The sequence below is a fragment of the Mustela lutreola genome, chromosome 6 (assembly GCF_030435805.1).
Source record: "Mustela lutreola isolate mMusLut2 chromosome 6, mMusLut2.pri, whole genome shotgun sequence".
NCBI lineage: Eukaryota > Metazoa > Chordata > Mammalia > Carnivora > Mustelidae > Mustela > Mustela lutreola.
The window spans coordinates 119,126,802-119,148,090 of record NC_081295.1 but is presented as its reverse complement, the minus strand read 5'-3'; the positions used below and the strand labels follow the sequence as shown (position 1 = coordinate 119,148,090).

At 56.8% G+C, this 21,289-nt stretch overlaps 1 protein-coding gene across 4 annotated transcripts; it reads right to left on the bottom strand.

The window, feature by feature from the left end:
• Positions 1-2,041: 2,041 nt before the first annotated feature.
• On the bottom strand, positions 2,042-20,280 carry SPDEF (SAM pointed domain containing ETS transcription factor). Of its 4 annotated transcripts, none has more exons than XM_059178585.1 (7): positions 20,155-20,280; positions 19,868-20,007; positions 9,026-9,490; positions 6,669-6,866; positions 5,147-5,194; positions 4,877-5,023; positions 2,042-2,718 (listed from the first exon to the last, which is right to left on the bottom strand). In XM_059178585.1, exons 3-7 carry the CDS (start codon positions 9,459-9,461, stop codon positions 2,540-2,542), a joined length of 1,008 nt encoding a protein of 335 aa, XP_059034568.1. In that variant the 5' UTR covers positions 9,462-9,490; positions 19,868-20,007; positions 20,155-20,280; the 3' UTR covers positions 2,042-2,539. The 4 variants fall into 4 exon arrangements, with proteins under 4 accessions (XP_059034568.1, XP_059034567.1, XP_059034570.1 ...); XM_059178584.1 differs by adding an exon at positions 12,180-12,227 and having other exon boundaries at positions 19,868-20,266; XM_059178587.1 differs by having other exon boundaries at positions 19,868-19,973; positions 20,155-20,265.
• Positions 20,281-21,289: the final 1,009 nt, after the last annotated feature.

The following is a 21,289-nucleotide window of genomic DNA, read 5'->3' as shown; positions in this document are numbered from 1 at the left end:
CTGGATGTGGTCCTCTTGAGTCTTGTGTGTCTTCCGAACTCTCTAGAGCTATCTGTGGTGGGGAGGTCTGTCAGGGAGGTGGCGCCCAGCATGCTGAGCGCTGACCGGCTGACTGCCAATGAGCTGAAGGACCGAGGGCTGGGCCTTTAACCTTTCAGCACCCTGAGCCCTGTCTGTGCAGGGTGGGTGACGGATGGTCTCTGGAGACTCCTGAGGCCGTGGCCCCAGGGTTCTGTGTGCCTGAGGGATGAACACTGACCAAGAGCACTAGGGCCTTTCGGGGTCCCAAACTCACAGTTCAAGGGTGAACCCCCCAAATAGGTTTTTTCTTTTTAAAAAAGATTTTATTTATTTATTTATTTATTTATTTGAGAGACAGTAGTGGGGGAGGGAGAGGGAGCAAATGGAGAGGGAAGGGGAGAAGCAGACTCCCCGCTGAGTGCAGAGCCCCACAAGGGTCTCGATCCCGACCCTGAGAGTCAGGTTGCCTTATTTGTGCAGGGACCCTGACGGCCTGTCGGGGAATATCTGGGCCAATGGGGTTCTGATGGGCAGGTGTGCAGGGGAAGAGGAGGGATTGGGAGTTTGCTGTCGGCACACGAGGTGTCCGTGGACGGGTGTGCACCGGCCAAGGAGTTGTGTGCCTCGTGGCAAAGCTACAACAGCAAGGAGGGTGCCTCACCCCACCACCCCAGATGCCCCTTTCTGGAGGAGCTCCAGCTCCCCACTCCTAGCCATGAGTCCCCTTTCCTCTCCTCCCTCCCAGCCCCAGCCTGAGACCCCAGGCTGCTCCAGGCCCAGGTCCAGCTAGGGGCACGCCAGCAGGTGGCTCCAGGGACTCTGCTTGGGGGCAGGGCAGGAAGGCTGGAGACAAAACCAGTTCAGCAGAGCTGAGCTGAGTGCTGGCCAGAGTCCCAGTGGGCCCCCTCCCTGGGAGGAGGCAGACAGCCGGGGGCCCAGAGAGGCACAGGCCTGGGGCAGGGCCCCCTAGTCCTGTCCCAGTCCCAACTGACAGATGCCAAGCTGTTGTTTGCTCACTGCCAGGAGTAAACTTTCTTCTGGAGACAATAAAATTGCTGGGGGCAGAAGGCAGCAATATGGGGCAGCATTTAACCCTCAGTGGCCTGGGCAGCACTGGCTGGCTCCCAGTCCCGTCTCTTGGGAGCCTGGCATCAGAAGTGGAGGGTTATGGGAGCAAAAAGTGCTGACCAATCACAGAGCAAGAGGCATGGAGGGGCAGAGAGAGCACTGTCCTGTGGGTTCAGTGTTTGGTTCTGTCGCCGATCGACTGTGTGACTCTGAGTAAATCACTTCACGGCTCTGAGCCTGTTTCATCGTCTGCAGAACAGCAGGGTAGCCCCCAGTTTTGTTGGGAAGGTTAATGATAGAAAACCAGTGCAAGCATCAAGTATGTATTCGGTACTCAGGACACGGGAGCTGGCTGAACAAATATGAGGAGGCTGAGACATGCTGCCTTCCGGATAGTGGGTGGGAGGTCCCCATCTACCCCAGCACGCAGGACTCCTGACCCCCACTGCTCCTCATCAATGTGGGGTGCTTCACAGGGAGCATCGCAGAGGTCCATGACTCCCGCCAAGAGAGGGACACCGCAAACAAGCCAACCTCTCTTCCACCCTGTTTGCTGCTGCAGAGCCAGGGTCCCACAGCAGGGGCTGAAGAGCCCACCTTCCCTGCACCCCTGCTGTCCCGTCTCAGAGCCCCCGGGGTTGGCCAAACAGAAGCAGAGGCTCAGGATCCCCTTGCAAGTCCCCTCCAGCTCCAGTCCTGCTCCCTCCTTTGGGCACCTGCCTGGGAGGGGAGGAGATGAGGGTCATTCCAGGGCCTCCTTGGTCTTGATGGCTCACTGCCTCTCTCCCACAGCTTCTACCAATCAACGATCCCTTTCCTTGTAGGCTCAGCCCAATGCCGCCTCCCCCAGGAAGCCTCTTTTGACCATCCCAAGGGCACTGTGACCACAATGACTCTGAGAATTGGTGGCCTCAGAGCTGTGTCATTCACTTGCTGCACAGACACTGCCGTGTTGGTTCTCTAGTATCTTTATTACCCATTCCCAGGAGCACCCCTGGCTTCCCAATGCAGGGGCAGACGTGTCCCACACCACGCCAAGCATGGTGCAGAATGGGTGGCAGGGAGCACTGGACTACGAGTGGCCTTGGCTAAGTCAATAGCCATTTGGCTGGCTCCGCTCTGGAAATCCGAGGGTCAGAGCCTTCCCCGGGGAGCCATGAATACTGAGGATGGCCTGGATCCTTCTTCCATCCTCCAGAAGACCGAGCATGTGAGCAGTCAGACCCGAGGAGGAAGCACTGCCACCCTGGGGTCCCTTGGGCCCCAGAGAGCTCCCTTAGACCCCTGGGAGCTCTGGGCTGCCGCCTCCCTGACCTTGGACTCCAATGCCAGCAGACTGCCCTCTCCTGCAGCTCCAGCAGAGGCAGGGGCGGGCAGGAGGGAGGGCTAGTGAGGGCGAGTTTCAGGCCTAAGGCCTGGCCTGCCTAAGGCCTGGCCTGGCCCGCAGCCCTCAGATGGGGTGCACAAACTGGTAGACGAGGCGCTGGGAGATGTCCGGCTTCCGGATGATGCCTTTCTTGTAATACTGGCGGATGGAACGGCTCAGCTTGTCGTAGTTCATGGCAGGCCGATTCTTGCGGATGCCCCACAGCCGGGCCACCTGGGCGGAGTCCTCGATTTTGAAGATGCCTGGGGGGGGGCGTGGCAGGAGGGCAAAAGACTGAAACCAACAGGTCAGACTCAAAAAGCCAAGGGGGCCAGTGTTGACTGGGAGCAAGAGCTAGACTGGGGGACGGGGGACAGGGGCGGTGGGAGCATAAGACCTCTTCCCAAGGTTGCGGTGAGGGTCAAAGACATGGGGGTCAAAGACATGCGTCATGGGGACCAATAATTTGGGAAATGCTACCTGGAGTCTCCCACCTCCTGAGTGCAGGGTGAGCCTGCGTCCGTTGTTGGGTTATCAGGGGCCCTGAAGGCCTGGCCCCTGCCAGCCTCTGCTCCTGCTGTGGGGTTGGTACACCTGATCCAAAAGCCCTGCGGGGCTCTGCGTTGTGCCCACGTCTCATCTGTCAAGGTCATCCACACCCCTACCACTGCGCCCGCGCTGGCCGCCTTCTCCAGCAGTTCCCAAGCCTGAAAGACCTCTTTGCCAGTCTCAGACATTTAAGCTAGCACTGCCCTTTCTGGTAGGATCCATTCAGAGGATTTGGAGCTGGGCTGACCTGGGTTTGAGGCCTGGCTCTCCCATATTCTACTGTTAGAAGCTGTCCCCTTAGGGCACCTGGATGACTCAGTGGGTTAAAGCCTCTGCCTTAGGCTCAGGTCATGATCCCAGGGTCCTGGGATGGAGCCCCACATCGGGATCTCTGCTTAGCAGGGAGCCTGCTTCCTCCTCTCTTTCTGCCTGCTTCTCTGCCTACTTGTGATCTCTGTCTGTCAGATAAATAAATAAAATCTTTAAAAAAAAAAAAAAGAAGAAGAAGAAGAAGCTGTCCCCTTTCTCCAGTTGGTGGAGGGGGCTGTAGTGACTACCATTTTTGAGTGGTGACAGAAAGAGCTTACAGTGGAGCGTGAAGGAGCTGCCCCTTGAGAGGAACTATTACATGGTTTACACCCCAGGTCTCCTGGGAAAAACGCAGGTCAGCATACCCCCTCCAGGAAGCCTTCCCAGATCACCCCACCCTCCCTTGATCTCCTTCCCCTGGAAGTCTATCATGGTCTATCCCTGAAGACCGGCTCACATTAAGTTTCAAATATATACTTCAAATATACAATATATTTCAAAAAATACAACATATTTCAAATATACATTTCAAATATGCAGGAACTTCTCTCTACCCACCTCTAGCCCCGTTCATCCTTCCCACTCAGCCCAAGTCATTGCCCTCGTGAAGTCCTCCTGGACCACGGCACAGCTGCCCCCACCACCCTGTCACAGCCCTGCCATGCTCTGTAGGTCAGCGCCTTTCACGGCCAGCTTTCCCACAACATTGCAGGTCCCTCAAAGATGGGGTGCAGCCAAATTCTCCCTAGACCATGAGGACACTAATTCTCCATTAATGTTGCCCAGGCAAGTGTGCACAGAGGAAGTATTCAATGAGTGGTTGTTGGATGAATGGACGCAGTCCATTTTCCAGATAAGAAGACTGTGGTCCCAGTACCCCTAGCTACAGATGACAGGATGGGGACTAAAACCCAGATTTCTTGACTCTGAGTGTTTTCCAACACTCTCTCTCACACACACACATCTAGTCCTGTCCAATGAAGTAATATGTGGTCTTGAGCGCTTGAAATCTGGCAAATCTGATTGAGATAGGCTATAAGGATAAAATACACATGAGAGTTTGAAGACTTAGAATATCTCATTAATAATTTTATATTAATTATATGTTGAAATTTTAATAATTTATAATAGCAGATTAAATAAAAGTAGTATTAAAATTAAATTCACCTATTAAAAAAGGTTTATGATGGGATTAGGGGGAAGTCTAATACGGCCTATGTGGATCGCATGGGGTTTCAAGCTGGACCCCAGCCGTCTCCCCGGTGAAGCTAACAATGTGTTGCAGGCAAAGACTGTGTCCAAGTCCCAGCCTTAGTATGTCCCAGGCACCGGGAGGAGCCGGTGTCCTACACAAAACAGGGCGCGGCCAGGAGACCAGTTCGGACGCGAAGGCACACAGCCCCCCGGGCCAGGCCCGGATTGCCCAGTGTCTGGAGTTCAGGGGCACAGTGGGGGCCATGAGGCCTCTCTGCCCAATCCCCAGCCCTCCCCTGTGTCTGGCGCCAGGAGGCCAGCAGCGCCCTTGCCCGCCCCCGCCCCACCCCCGCCCAGGGCCCGGCTCACCCTTCTCCTTGTTGAGCCACCGGATGAAACGGCCATAGCTGTGAGGCTTGAGCAGCAGCTCCTTGAGGAACTGCCACAGGTGGATGGGCTGCCCGGAGCAGGAGGAGTCCACCTCACTGTCGGTCCAGCTGTCCTCGCCGGCAGAGGCTAGGCAGCCGGGTAGAGTGACGGTGAGCAGCAGAGGCCACCTGCTTCAGGGCCAGCCATCCCTCAAGCCCCGCCCCCAGACCCCGGGCCCCCTCCCCCTCTACCCTGAGGGCCCTGGCTCACCACAGTAGTGGATGGTCCCGGGAGAAGTCCTCTCTTTCATCCAGGCCGCTGCAGGGCAGGGAGAGAAGGCTGGAGACCCAGGGCCAGCTCCAAGGGTGGAGGAGGGGGCTTGGGTGGGACTGTGGGGCCATAGCAACCACCCCCTGTGGCCAAGCAAACGGGGTGTGGAGGCAGTGGGCTCCTGCCCCCATCACCACCTGGCTCTTGCTTGGCTAGGACTGCTCCTACACTTGCCTGCCCCTGGGCTAGGGTGGGACACTGGTCTCCGCTGGTCATATGGGTGGGTCCCATGCCCAAGGGCGGGGGCCTTGACTCTCAGCAAGCACTGCCTCTTCCAAAGCTCATAGCTCTGTCCAGGATATCCGGTGGTATGAGAGATGATTTAAACATTAAGGGGATGGCACCCAGCCATTAGAAATAGGGCAGATGTAGAGATGCTGATGCGGGAACAAAATCCAAGATACATGGAGCGCAGAACAGTGCGATTCTTTGGAACTATTTATGTTACAAAGGGGTGAAAACCTCACATGTGTGTTTGCTCGCTGTGTGCATAGACTCTCCCCAGCAAGGTGCCCAGGAAACTGTGTTTGCCTCTAAGGAGGGGGACTGGGGGTCGGGAGTGAGAGGGAAAATTACTTTTCATAGTATTATTTTTCACTATTGTCTTTTTTAAAAAATTTAATTTATTTGTTTGACAGACAGATTACAAGTAGGCAGAGAGGCAGGCAGAGAGAGAGATTGAGAGAGAGAGAGAGGAGGAAGCAGGCTCCCTGCTGAGTGGGGAGCCCGATGCGGGGCTCGATCCCAGGACCCTGGGACCATGGCCTGAGCCGAAGATAGAGGCTTTAACCCACTGAGCCACCCAGGTGCCCCCACTATTGTCTTTTTAAAGATTTTATTTATTTATTTATTTGGCAAAGAGAGAGGGAGAGAGCACGAGCTGGGGGAGTGGTAGAGCAAGAGGGAGAAGCAGGCTCCCTTCCGAGCAGGGAGCCCGATGTAGGGCTCAATCCCAGGACCCTGGGATGATGACCTGAGCCAAAGGCAGACACTTAACTGATTGAGCAACCCAGGTGCCCCTCACTATGGTCTTTTTAGAAATCATGCATATGTATTATCTCACTACTTGTTTAATGAGAAATAGCACAAAATAAACAAATGAACTTTAAAAAAGAAAGGGACAAAGAGGGGCCTCATAGTACCCACGGTCCCCATCAACTATGCCATCCGTATTCCCAGAATCAAACACCTGCCTTCTAACTTACCCCATGCCCTGCCCTAAGTTCTGTGGGCTTGAGCGGGAATGGGAGCCGGTCGAGGCTGGAGAGTTCGTCCAGGATCCCTGGAGGCAGTTGCCAGGGGGACTGAGATTTAGAACAGAGCCCAGACTGGGAGCAAGCAGCTGCCGCCCCAGCAGCCAATAAGCCTGGCTAGTGTTCTGGAACGACCGCCCCCACCCCCAGTCCCCCCTACTCCGTGTCCTGGAGCTTGGGAGTCGCAGCTCTCCCAGGCTATGTCCCACCTGATTTCCAAATGTCCAGGTGGGCGTGGAGCACGTCGCCACCCAGAGGAGAGCGCTGGCGGAACTGCTCCTCCGACATGGCACACAGCTCCTTGCCCCCCAGCTCCTGGAAGGCCTTGCCCACGGGCGGCAGCCGGTACTGGTGCTCCGTCCACAGGAGCCACTTCTGCACGTTGCCAGGGCTCCAGTCTACGGGGTCTGGGCAAGAGACACTCCCTCAGTTCCACGGGCGGGCGGAGGGCATCACCTACATCTCGTGGGGTGCCCCTGGGAACTGGAAGCAGCTTGGGGCCAGGACCAGAGGCTCCGGGGGTTAGAACAGGCCAGACCAGACAGGCCTGTGGAGGGGGCACCTGAGAAGAGAGGGGAGCAGGAGGGAGCAGCCAGGGCCCTAAAAACAAACTTGGCTCTGGGCAGGGTAGCCTGGGACCTCTGCACCCCCCACCTCACCAGGACCTCAAGTCTTCCCGACCCCTCCAGGCCCTCCAAGGGGCCTTTCAGGAAGCCCCAGTCCTGGAGGGGAGACTGACATTGGTGACATTAAACCAGACACCTGAGTTTGTCTCCCAGCTGCCTCTTGCCTTCCCCAAATCCTTCAAGGAACCAGAAAAACAAACAAACAAACAAACAGCTAGAGAGTAGTCCTACAACCCCAAACTGTGCTGCGTTTTACAGATGAGGAAACTGAGGCACAGAGAGTACTAGCCCCTTGTCCAACACCCAGCAAGGGGCCGGGTACATAGTAGCTGCTCAGTGCGTCTACACTGAATGAATAAATGGCAGGGCATCAAGCCATCGGGGGATAGCTATAGGCCTCAGGGGCCAGGAAGAGAATCACTGGTTAGGTCCTGGACATCCCCCTGGAGAGCTGCTCTGGGCTGAGCCCTGCAGGACTCATGGGGGGAGGCTGGGCTGCTAGGCATGGTCCCAATGGGGCCTCCAAGTGCACACTCTGGTCTAAGCTGTTGCCCCAGCTAGGTGACCTGCAGGCTGGGCTACCCCCACTTAATAAACTCGTTTTCCTTCCCAGGGTCAAAGCAATTTGTTTCTGTCCCCATTGTTGAGAGGGCAGGCCCCTCCTCAGCCCAGTGTGGGAGAGGAGGCACCTTGGGAAAACGTCCAGCAGTGGGGACTGGCAGGGACATTGGGTAACTGGAAGACGACAGGGGTAGGGGAAGAGCTGCCTGGGTTGGGGGCGGGGGTACACCAGCTGGGATGGTCTGGGGGGACGCGCAAGTCCAGGATGACTCTGAGGAGGAAGGGCTGGGCCTGAGGGATGCCTGAAAGCAGCTGAGACCTCAATGCTCAAAGGCCGGGACCTAGCACTCAAGGAGATGGATCAGGTCTGCCCAAAGCTGGAGGGACGGTGCAGGAGCAGGAGGCTGGAGGCCCACAGCATCAGTGCCATAACCACACTTCCCAGCCTGTGACAGGTATACAGGTGCCTGTGTTCCTAGTGCCCCTTCCTCATCAGAGCCTTCATGACGACCGGACCAGGGACACTTATCTCCGTATCTCTGATCCGTTTTCCTTGCTGTAATGTCAGCTTCCTGAAGAAGGGGGCCCTTGTGCAGTGTTCACCACTTAATCCACCCCCCCTCACCGTGCTAGAACAGGGCCTGGCATGTTAAGAAACTACTGTTTATCGAGCATCTACTGTGTGCAAGGTGCCATCCTAGGACCTGGGGATGTAGCCATGAACACAACAAAGGAAAATCCCTGCCCTTAGGGTGTGTACATTTCAGTGGGGGAGACAGACAGCAAATATGGTCAATCAATAAAATACGCAGGGTATCAGTACATGCAACAGGAGAGAGAAAGCAGGGAGGAGGAATCAGGTGGTGTATGGACAGTAAATTCAATAGATGTGTCAGGAAAAGCCTCCTCAAAACAGTGCCATTGAGTCTAGATCTGAAGAAGGCAAGGGTGAGCCAAGTAAGTATTTGGGGGAAGAGCGTTTTAGATTGAGAGACCAGAAGATGCAAAGGTCCTGAGGTATGAGTGTCGTGGGAGCAGTGAAGAGCCGGTGTGGCTGGAGCCGAGTAAATGAGGAGAACGTGGAGAGGAGTCCAGGAGGAGGTGGTGGGCCGGATGGTGTAGAGCTCAGGTTCACTGCCCCCGGTAGTTGGGGCATAGAGAGGGTCAGAACCTCCCCCAGGCACCCAGCTGCTATAGGCTATGGGCCACCCGTAGGTACAGAATCACCAGCACCACTGGGGCTGCTGAGGCTGGGCGGGGGGAGGTGGTGGTGGCCAGAGCGCCGCAGACAGTAAGTACCCTTGCCAAACTCCCCACCCTCGTGACCTCCGCCCAGCTTGTGCCCAACCTCCCAGAGGCGGCCCCGCGGGAGGCCTCACCGGCAGCAATGTTGAGCAGCTTGCAGGCAGTCTCGATGTCCTTGAGCACCTCACCCACCACCATGGACTGCACCTGCTCCAGGGAGTGCTCCTCCAGCGTCAGCCCCCCTGGTGCCAAGTCCAGGCTGCCCCCAGCAGCTTGGCTGTCGATGACTGGGCACTGCTCGGGCTCCTCGGACGGCTCCTCCCACGCGCTGGCCCCGGGACCCTTGGCGGCCCAGCCGCTGTCCTCAGAGTACAGCATGTCAAAGTAGGAGAGGTAGAAGGCGGACAGGCCCTGCTCAGGTGTGGCCGGCGGGCTGGGGCTCCAGTCCCGTCTCTCGGGCCCCGCCACCTCTGCGGCCGCCTTTTCCAGGCCTGTCCGCAGCACAGTGTCGGGGGGCAGCAGGAGGCGGCTGGGGGACACGCTGCTCAGGCCGGGACTGGCGCTGCCCATGCCGCTGTCGCTTGGGCCGGTGGCTGTGTCTGCGGAAAGAAGAGAGGATGGGGAATCAGGTTCTGGCTGCTTCCCCATCCCCCCTGGGGGCCACTAAGCTGGTTACGGGGATGAGGGGCTCAGTGGGCAGTGGCTGGGCCTGGGAGAGAGCTGGGGCTTCCGGGTCACTGGGCAGTTAGGACAGGGCTGGGCAGATAGACTTCTGGCTGAGAAAGACAGTGAGGTATAAACGCACAGCTCCCTCACTCCCCAAGGGAACCAGGGTGGCTGAAAGCAGATCTTTACCCACATGGCACTCTTAAAACAACCTTCTGAGGTTCTTGACCTCACTGAAGCCTCACCATTGAAGGCATGAGTGGCTCCATTTGGTAGGTGAGCAAACTGAGGCCTGGACAAGGAGTCTTTAATGTCTGGGCCTCTGTCCCTGGACCAGCCCATGCCCAGAGCCCAGTCCACTGCCTTGGAGAGAAAGTTCCTTCTAAGATCTAACCTCAATCTTTCCTGCTATAGCAGAGCTTGTTTTCTTTTATCCTTCCCTTAAGGAGGGTGGGGAAGGGAGAAAGTCACCATCACCTTCACCTCTAGGTGAAGGAAGGAAGAAAGGAGCAAGTGAGGGGTGTGATGGGGTAGAATCCCCTCACAAGTCAGGGAGGAAGAACCCCTCCTTCCCCTCCCACAGGGCCATCTGGGGGGTGTGGATAAATTTCCAGCTGAACACCACTGAGATTGGGACCAAACACCCCCACACCCACTCAGGACTGGGTTTCTGGTCCCCATCCCACCTCACTCTCCCCAGAGATGCTGCCCCAGCCCCTCCTAGCTCCCAAGGCTCTCTCATTTGCTCTTGCCCAGCACAGAGGTAGGGGTCGTGGGGAGGGGGTTTGCTGGTGTGGGAACAGAGCAGTGGGGGTGGGGAGGATGGACGAGATCAGGGGCTGGTGAGAAGACCCATGCTATGGTTCCCCAGTGAGGAAGGCCCCCAGCGACTCACACATTGCTTCCTTCTACTGCCCCAAGGCCCCCCAGGGGTGTACCCCTGGTCTCAACACACAGCTAGAGGCTTCTTTTCCCATCAGTCATGCAGTCTGCTTTGCCTCTAGGCCCTTTGTCTCTGAACCCCATATTGGAGCTGGCAGCTTGGGGAAGTCAGATGTACATACACCAAGACAGCCAGGTTTCTGGGCTGTTCCTGTGATCTGTGCGCCCGGGACTCAAGAATAAGTCCCTGTGGAAGATTATCAACATATATGTGCCCTCAGTAAAATCAGCACGGACAAAAGGAACAGAAAAACACACTAAGGCCAAATTAACGTGTGTTCGTGTTCGGAAAGCAGTGTTTCTCACAGTGGGGTGCCTGGACCAGCAGCGAGAGCACCCCCTGGGAACTTGGCAAAAATGCAGATTCTCAGGCTTGCTCCAGAGCTGAATCAGAAGCTGGGGGAAGCCCAGCAGTGCATTTCAACAGGCCTTGGGGGGTGATTCTATATTTGTTCACATTTGAGAATTGCTGCTTTAAAGACCTCTGGCCAGTAAGAGGGAGAGGCTTTAATCAAAGGACTGGTAAGCTCTCCTGGAGGCATTTCTTGTGCCATGCTGGGACTGGGAGGAAGTCTCCCGGCCCATCGTGAGTCACACTGTGGGATTGACCTGCTTAGCCTTGGTGTTCATTTGCCCTAAAGAGCCCAGTTGGGAAACACTTCTGGCATCTCTAGGGCTGCTGTTAGCCCATTCCACACCTTCAAATATCTCAGCACAGGGTGACCTTTCTCTCTGGATAGCAGTTGGGTGACTGGAGCCCAAGTGGGATTTCAACTCCCTCTTCTCCCCTCCCTTGTGCAGTGCCCAACCTTCCCAACTGTACATGGCAGCCGTGTAGTTTCCTGTGGCAGAGAGAGTGCCAGCAAGAGAGAAGGGTGTTTCCTTTGATTTTGACTCTCCCTTTCAAGGGTTCCTTTAAGTGACAAGGAAGGAAAGGTCAGGGTGGGGTGGGGTGAGCAGGGAAGGAGGGGGACTGGGGTTGCGGGGGACAGAGGGCAGGCCTGGAATCATTTCAAGGCCTTCTGTGCAAACACACATGTGTGCTGTGGGCCCAACATTATTTATCTAGGCAGCGCCCACAGCCCGCTCTGCTCCTGGGTCCCCAACCCGGCCTGCGCCCACGCCCTACCCCCTAGGAGGCCCCACCCCTGGAGAGCCCCTCTCAGACCCCCACCCCTCCCTCATCACCCCTACCTGCCTCCCGCCCCATCCACGTCCCCAGAGCTCCCATGCCTGCCACGTTAGGACAGTCTCTGCCAGCACCCTGGGCCATATGCCAGGAAGACGGGAGCTTTTCCAAGAAGCAGGAGAACACGCTTCTCTCATGGCCCTCCTGTTTGCTTGGCTGCAGCCACAGGTAGGATGGGAGGCAGCTGCTGGGTTTCGGGGCACCATGGCCTGAGGGGTCAGTGAGGATGAATGGGCAGGGCGGGTGGCAGCATTCACTCAGTAAGGACATGATGACATGGCCCTGACATGTTGAGTGAGTGCCCTTGTATCCATCCCTCCCTGGAGAGAGGCAGCCTGGGCCCTATTCTCATTCCTAGTCTGTGGATAGGAAAGTGAAGGTGCACAGACCTAAGGGATTTGCATCCAGGTCTCGGGACTCCCGGCCCAGGGCTCCTTCATGGCAGAGAATTCCCACTTCCTCCCCACCCCACATTCCAGCTCCCCCCTCACCTTTCACCTGCTCCCAACCAAGGCTTGGTCCCAGCTCCCAACACCTCCCTGGTGAAAAATAAGTTGAAAATTAACCATGTGGTGGGAGGAAAGATCTGCCTGTCCACAACTGGGGAGGTGGTGGGAAAAGCTCTGACCCCAGCAGCCCAGATCTGGGGGGACCTTGGTTTTTTGGTCAGGGAGCTGGGGGTTTGGGTGCCCAGCCTACCACACTCTCTCCTCCAGGCTCCGGGGCCAGACTCAGGAGGGCACCGCCTATGCCCTGAGTACTCATGCCCATTATCCCCTTCACTGCCCATAGCCCTGAGGGACAAGGGCTCGAGAGCCCCAGGTTATAGATGAGGACAGTGAGGCTCAGAGATCTTAGGCAGCTTGCTTGAAGTCCCCAGCTGGCCCCATGCAGGCTCTGCTCATTGTGCCACATTCCTTCTGAGGGTTTTGCTCTGGCTGGTCCATTTTCCCAGAGTCCTGCCCTCTTTCTGATTGGGTCACTTGATCTTCCATTCCTACCTCCCCTTGGCTCAATCCACCCCACTGTCAAGCTCATTTTCCTTCAACGTTCCTCACTGGGCACCCCTGTGCTCAAGAAACTTCCATGGCTCCCCTGGCCAGCCTTGCACCATTCTAGTGACAGGTACCTACCTCTGAGCCAACCTCCTACCCAGTCCAGATTATAAGAGTTGGAAGGGACCATACATTATGTGACCGTTTTGTAGATCACATATGGGGAAGGGATACTTTTGTTGGTAAGAGGCAGGGTCTGGACCAGAACCAGGGATTGATCAACATGGTGACCATATCCAGGTTCTAATGACAATGACATTTCTCCCCTGGTTCCCTCTCTCCTGTACTGTGGGCACAACATGGCTATTTTCTCTTGTGCTGCCATCCCCCTGCCCAAAATGCCCCTTCCCTCTCATCACAACTCAGCGCAAAGCCCTCCTCTCCCAGGAAGCCCCCCGCAACAGGTTCCTCCTCTGACTTCCCAGCTCTCCCCAACTGCACCATGCAATTCAGCCATGATTATGTTCTCAGGTGATTATTCGCCCAAGAAGACACGCACACATGTGCATTGGGAAAAACGACACTCAGAGAGTGGCAAGGACGTGCGCCCACCATCACAGCAGAGCTAGGACCAAATTGGGGGCCTGCTGACTCTCAGGGTATGGCTCCATAGGACTAGGGTCCTGGGACAAACCCTGTGTTTGATCCACATCCTTAGGACGGCAGGCCCGGCCCTACTACCAGCCTCTGCCAGGCCCGAGGTAATGTCCGTCTCCTGAGTGATGCCTTCAGCTCCCAAACCTCGAGCTGATCTTTTCTGGATTAAACCACATGTCTGGATTAAGGCTCAGCATGTCCTGGCTCCCTTCTGCCCCAGAGGCTCTGGCTCAGACTCCAGACAAAGAAAGTTTGGTAACAGCTGGTGGAGGCTGAGGCCCAGATTCAGGGGGCAGTGGCCAGAGGGATTAGCCCCTTCTCTCAGCACTTCCCACTCCCTCAGGAAGACAGATCAAGGAGAGAGGCCAGAGGGACCCAGAGTTAGAGATTTGTAGCAGCTGTCTCCTGCCAGTGTCCGGTCCGTGGTTTGCGTCTCCTCTGCCCGAGACCGTCTCCCACACCCTGCTCCATCCAGGCTCCTAGATCTCACCCCGGCTAGGGACTGTGGGTGGGACAAATGTTCTTGAACCCCTACCTCAATCCTGAGACCCGACTTCTGGCTACCCAGAGCCCAGGACCCTGGCTGCAGAGCCCAGTGAGGGAGCATCAAGGAGAGTGGGAGGGGCAGGGGGGTGACCAGTGCCTGCCACTGAGCTGAGGTGGCCTTTCTCTACCGGGGGGGGGGGGGCGGACCCACTCAGGCTTCCCCACTGCGGCCCACTGTCCTGACCGTCAGTCCCTCTCTCCTTCCAGGCAAGGGCCTCCTTTAACGGGAGAGCCAGGGGACTCTGGGGGATGTGACTAGGGCCTGGCCAGAAGCTGTGCAGAGTGGGCCGGGGCACGCAGACCAGCCCCCCAGTTGGCTGGTCAGCACCTTGGAGAGAAGCCGGGACTGCCCAGGGCGCAGGGAGCCCGCAGCCAGTGCCCACAACTGGCCTGAGCAACGTGATTGGATTCTCTGAACCTTCGCTGAGTCTGGACCCAGCCTCTCCCCTCTACCTTCTCACTCTTCTGCTCCTCCTCCTATCCCTCACACTCCTCCCTCCACAGAACCCCATCTCCCTTGCCCTTTGAAATTACTCTTCAAACAAGTTGGGGCCAAGAAAAGATCCCAACCTCCTCCTTACTGACCACCCCACTGTTCAGAGTCCTCCCTCTCTGCATGGGACAGGCTTCCTTCCTACCCAGGAAGGTGTCCCAGGCTTGCCATCTTCGGGCAGCCCCAGCTTTCCTCCAGCACACCATTGTGCCCCTCCCCACGCACCTGCTGCCCCTGGGGTCTCCAATGGTAGGAAGAAGGGAGGTGGGTCCCTGGGGGCGGCCACGGGGAGAGCTTGCCTATCTTGGGCTGGGCGTGAAAGCAGGGGAGGCAGGTTTCTTCTAGGCTTCCTGGCTTTCTCCCACCTCCTCAGATCCCAGACTCGTGCAAGCCACAGGCCTCACTTTCCCAGGAGCCCTCCTTTCTGGAAGGCTGAGGAGCCAGTCAGTGGGCCCAGGAGGTGTGTGTGGAGAATTGGGGTTGGGGGTGAGGCTCCAGGAATCAGGGACCACTGGTATCCAGACACACAGCCTCACTGATATCGCTTGTGACCCTTTCTGAGACCCTTTCTGTGACCCTTTCTAAGTAAGCTGCTTTGTGGGGCTCTCACAGCCACACTGTGGGGCAGTCACTATCTCTCCCACCTGACAGACATGGGCGCCGTGGTGACTGAGCACTTCTCTCTTTGCACTTGGTGCTGGGACTTGGCAGCTCCCAGCCCCGAGGGTCTCCCCAATTGCCCACACCTGTCACTTCTGCTGAGGCCACCCGCTGACCCAGTCCCTTAGAAAGCAGCTCTGGGTGGATGGAGGGCTGCAGCCTGGAGGGGCAGGAACCCAGCTCAGCCCCAAGCTCTCCCCTGCATTTGAGTTTGCTCGTAAGGGGGAGGGGGTGTGGCCTCAGCATCTGGAGATGCGGTCCCATCAGGCTCTGTTCATGCTGTGTGTGAGGCCCTGGGCAGTGCCTGGGGCCCTCTTCAGTTCTCCGAAGCAGGGGAGTCATCGTTCAGGGCTTTTCTAACCCAGATACTGTCCAGATTCTATGATCCTATGCCTGGATCTTGCCCCTCGGCTCGGCTTGGCTTGGAAGGAAGATGGTGGAGAAACAGAGGTGGCCCCCCATTCGTGGCAGACATTTGGGCAGAATAAGGGTATGGCTGTGCCCCCCACATACATCCTCCCTCCTCTGAGAGACTCGGCCCCGCCTTCCGATCAGGCTGTCTCACAGATCACCGGCCAGGTGGGGTCTCACCCTAGTAGCATCCCCTGCCCACTTCACGCAGCCACCCGAGACCCCAGCCCAGACAAGTCCAGGGCTTGGAGTCACCGATGCTGGGGTGGTCGGTCAGGCCACAGCCCCAGTTTCCAGCCAGGTCAAGTTCAAATCTTGCTTGACTTTCAGGGCTTTACAGAAACTGCAAATCACTTCTCCATTCAACCCCTCATCGAGCACATGCCTGGTATAAATAAAGTTCATGTCCCAGCACCCCTTCAAGCTCCTTTGCCCTCACTCAGGGTCCCCAAGCTCCTGCCTCGGCTGGGCAGCCCTAGCCAGCTGGGTCGCCGGAGGTGTGAGAACACAGGGTTGCACCCGGCTTCTGCCATGGCACTGTGGTTCATCCTCGCAGCCTCCTTGGTGACACGGGGACTCAAAGATGACTGTGTCTCTGGGGTTTGGCAGGACAGACTTTGTAATCTCCCAGAGGTGTGTGAACACATTTGTTCCCCTCCTCTCTCATCTCATGTGCCTCGGCAGCTGCCCCCAGGCCAGGCACAGCACTGGAAAGGCAGCTTTCGGGTTGGGAAATCCATAAAATCTTGACAGGGTTGAGGGAGAAAATGTGCCTTCAGCCCTAATCACAGGGCCAGGGAGCACACCTTGGGCCTTGGAAGGCGGGGTTCAGGACAAAGGGAAAGCACTCCAACATTGCAGAAAACAATCAAAGTCCAGAATGAGCTGCTGAGAGGTTAAGAACAGACATTGCTTCAAAAAGAGGTTTAAGGGCGCCTGGGTGGCTCAGTTGGTTAAGTGTCTGCCTTTGGCTTGGGTCATGATCCTGGAGTCCCAGGATGGAGTCCTGCATCAGGATCCCTGCTCAGCAGGGAGTCTGCTTCTCCCTTTGACCCTCCCCCCATCATGCTCTCTCTCTCTCAAGTAAATAAATAAAAATCTTAAAAAATAAGAAGGGGGTTTAAATGGGTGGGTAATTAGGGGGTTATTGGGGCCCACCCCCATCTGTGGGTGTCAGCAGGGACACATTGTCCTCCTGTCCTAGAGCCTGAGAAGGGGAAGTGGGAGTCCAAGGTGGGAAGATCTTGCTGCCCAAGAGCAGAGAGACTCAGGGCCCCACCCATGTCACTAGTCGCAGGTGCTGAGACCCTAAATGGGCAGTCACCTCCAGTCCCCTCTCCTGAACTCCAGAGCTGGAGGGAGAAGGCAGGGCTCCCCAGTTCTGGTGGCAGCAGAGAGACCTCACTGTCCCTCGCTAAGGTCCTGGGTAGGCTCTGGTCTGTCTGGTTCCCAGCAGTCACGCTCAGGTCCCTGGCAGGGGAGGAGAGGTCAGGAGGGATAAGGAGACTCACCCCCCCACCCCCCGCCCCGGCCCGTCTGGAGGCCCCACCCAGCTGCTGAAAGGTGGGAGAGGAGAATCTGGCAGGGGGCACCTCCTGAGCAGGGAGCATGCAAACGAGGCAAGGGAAGGAGCCCAGCATTAAATGTCAGGAAGAGCCCAGGGCAACTCGGCTTGTGCAAAGTTTGCTTTGGGAAGAGTTGTTCTACCTGACAGGCTGCTCACTTGGCTGGGGGTACAGGGTGGGGCGAAGAACGGGATGGGGACAGTGGGGGCAGGGTGAGGGTCCCAGATCAGTTTTGAACCCCGTCTCCTTGCTCAGGGACTGGTGTAAGTGACTTGGCTTCCTTGGAGACTCAGTGACCCTGCCTATTAAATGGGCTGTCAAGAACTTGCTTTAAGAGGTTATGAAGATTAAGGGCAAAGTGGATGAAAATTCCTTGTGAACTGAGATGGGCTGAACATTCAGGAAGGGGGCACCTGAAAGCAGGTGAGGGGATGGGGCGGGAAGAGGGGAGGGAAAGGTAGTGGGGTGAGGAATGAGGGGAACAAATGGAGAAGGTGATGGCAGGTGGAGTCTGGGGAAGAGTGGAGGTTGGCCAGAAAGGGCAGCCCTCTGGGCCTTACCTGAGGTCATCCTGCTCTCTAGCCCAGTCCAGGGCAGTTGTGGGCCTCACTCATCCTTCCCTGGCCTCTAGGAGGAGCCAGAGCCAGGAGACAGTCTAGGGGACAAGGCTGGGAAAATACCCGTCTTAGAGCGCTGGCAAATCCAGCAGGCTGTCCTGCCTCCACCAACTCCTACACAGCCTGCAAAACCCTTGTCTAAACTTCTCATTACAGCTACAAGTACGGGGAGGAGAAATGACTGGCCCAAGGTCATCCATGGTGGGCCTTAAACCCATCCCTTCTTGCCCCCTCCACCAGAGTGTCTTTTTTCCTAGATCCGTCTGAAATGATATCCCCAGGTTACACTCAAGCTGCACCATGTCATTTAAGCACAAAATGTGGATCGAACTCTTTCAGGGCTGTAACTTTACATCTGCAACGTCCTCAGCGGTAAAAAGTGGCTTCTCCTTTTTGTTCTTCTTTCTTTTCTTTTTTTTTTTTTTTTTTTTAAGATTTTATTTATTTGAGAGAGAGAGAACACGAGCAGGGGGAGGAGCAGAGGGAGAAGCAGACTCCCCGCTGAGCAGGGAGTCTGATGCTGGGCTTTATTGAAGGACATCAGGATCATGACTTGAGCTGAAGGCAGATGCTTAACCACTGAGCCACCCAGGCATCCCTTCCTGGTTTTTTTCTACTTATTGCCAGCATCGAAATTTCAAATCATCAGTTGAGCACCTACTGAGTACCTACCCTATCCCCGCAGGCTTGATGGACAGAGGAGCTCCATCTCATTCAGAGAGGCTTTGTGGCAATCAAAATGCCACAAAGTGGCATCACACTGTATATTTTATATAATTACATATATTTATATAATTATATCTTATCACACATTATCATTACAATCAGTATTTTCTAACAGGTAAGTCACTGTACACAAGTCTAGCAGGGACTGAGTTCTCACCTCTGGGTAACCCCCATGATGCCTGGAGCAGAGGAAATGACTGTCATTTCTCAAAGGAGAGGGTGGCTTCTACGTCCCTCACCCACCCCGCCCCCCTGCCCCTGAGCATCTCCTCCACACTTCAACCACTTCAAGTGGGCACTGAGGTTGTCTTTCTCCCCACATTTCTGTGAGTCGGGGGTGATGAGACCCTGCGCCAGGAGTCCTTGGCTCCGGTGCCACCCCCAGCTGGGCTGGGCCGTCTCCTGCCCATCCCATCCGCCAGCTGAGGCCAGGGGCAGCCTGATGCCTGTTTGCTTTGTTACTCAGCAGAGCAGCTGGTACTGGGGAGATGCGGCTTTATTGGGGGTTGCTGTGAAGCTGTTTATTGGGGAGGTGGGGGCAGGAAATGAGGCCTGGTCCCAGCCTTGGCCAAGGAAAGGAGAAAGGCCATTGCTGTCATACAGGGGACAGGCCCCTTGGGACCTGTGGCCTGGGTATGGGCTGCTAGGTGGGTGAGGAGATCCAGGGCTTGCTCAGTGGCCCTGCCCACTCCCCAACACACACCCCCAGATAGATGCCTGTGCACGTGTTAGCGCACACCCCCACCAACACACACCCCTTGTCCAGCGTCAGGGGAGCCCCCAAACATCCAGACCCTTCAGCCTTCCACCCTGTCATCACCACCAGCGCCGCCCTCTCTCCCCACAAGATACATCTGGTGAATCTGACAAAGGAGCATCTTCAAGGGCATCCCATTTCTTTCCTAGTGCACCCAGACTGGGGCTCCCAGGCCGTTAGCTCCCCTGGGTGCTTGAACCTGGGTGCTTTGCCTGGCAGCCCAGACCACCAGGGTCCTAGACCCATCACATCATTGCCCTGCCCCAACCCCTGGGCTCTGGGCCTGGCCCCCCTGCTCCAACTTAGAGCCTAGCCCGGAGTCTCGGGGCTTCAGCAAGCCCCTGCCCACTATGGCCAGGCCCCTGGTAGACCCTTCCCCTCGCAGAGCAGCAGCGGCCGGCAGAGCAGAAAGGTTGCCTGTGTTTTACTAGCCAAGCAGAACTGGCCATGTCGTGGGGGCCGAGGCTCTGCCCCTGGAGAACGGCCTCCCTTCCGGCTGTTCAGACTGGGCTCAAGGTATGGCCTTGGGGGCTCCCACGGGTTCATGGGTCCACCCAGGGAGGCAGATGGACTGCCTGTGCAGGGGCTGGGGCTTCTGAGGGTGAAGGACCTGGATTACAGGACCAACAATACCCAGGGATCACTTCTGAGCTCGCAGTCCATGCCAAGTCCTGCCCCCTGTCACCCACCTCTCCACAGCTGGGAGGGACAAGCCCCCACACCCAGGCGCTCTGGGTTCCCATCAGACTCACCTGTTAGCTGCTTCGTGCCCGGGGAGTCGTCTGCGGCAGCACCCACCTCGGGGGGCCAGGAGAAGGTGTCGGTAGTGCGGGCCACTGCTGGGTCTCAGCCAGGCATCTGGGGGAACCAGTGGGGCCAAAGACCAGAGGGGCTGGGGGCAGAGGTGGATACTTGGGTGGGCTGCTGGGGGCCTGGCTCCCTCTGAGATCTTGGGGCCCTGTGCCCCGTAGGGAGTCCTCTGCCCCCAGCCCAGGACCACCTGTTGGCACGGTGGCAAGACCTAGCCCAAGGGGCTTACATGGAGGCGGTGGTGGGCTCAGGGGGCCAGGTCTGCAGGGCGGTGTGGACACGAACACAGTGCAGGAATGTGCTGGGAGGAAGTCAAGCAGCCGTGAGATGAAGAGTTGGCCAGGCCTGATTTCCCATTATAAGTAATCCTTCCTTATTTACCTGAACAAATACGCTCCCTGCTTACCTCAGACCACAGGCGGGCTCCTGGTTAACCCTTGCAGGCCTCCCTTTTCTCAATGGGGGATCCACCTGCTGGCAGCTAGAAAACCCATTCATTCATTCATTCATTCACTCATTCATTTATTCATTCACTTACTCACCCATGTTTGTTAGCTGATGCATAGCTACCAAGTTTACACGCCAAGTATGTGCAAGGCACAGAGGATACATCTAGAGGGACATGGGACGGGACACTAGAAGGGAGGAGCCACGACTAGGGAACAGACGAGCCAGCTCAGTGGAAAGTCAGAGCCACCATCAGTGGAGGGCTGTGGAAGCACCCAGCAAGGCAAGTCAGAGAGGGCTTCTTGGAGGAGGTACTGTCTGGGATGGAGGGAACTTCAGAGAACCCTGTGGAAAAGGACTGAGGGGCCCTTGCTCTCTGTGATGGGTGCAGGCCCATGATGCCCTGGTGCTCAGGAAGGATTGGTAGCTCACTCTCCCAGACCCAGAGCGGGGGCCGGCCAGCAGCAGCTCGCCCTCCAACAACAGTCCCTGACGGCTGGAGGCCATGAGGTACCCATGCTTGGCTCCTCCACCTCCATGAGGCCCAGGAGGACCACATAGCCAAGCTCTTGTCTTCCTCTCTGTCCTGCCAGGCCGGCTGAGGGATGTCCCTGGAGGGCAGGGGTTGGCTCTTCCTTTCTCTGGATCCCCTCAGAAAGGCACCAAACCACTGTTCCCCCGGTTCTGTCAGATGAGATACTGATCATTGTTGTCTTCTGACGTCGAGGAGCCTGTGGCTGCCCAGACTGAGAGCATTCTAGGGCTGCGGGAAGATTCTAGGCCCTTCAGCACTCACTGCCTCACCTTAATGCCCGCTGGACTCTTCACCCCGGAGAGCCCTATGCTTGGCTGGTGTCACCCGGCACCAAGGCAAGGATGCATTTCCACAGTCATTCCCCAGAAAAAGTAGGATGGGC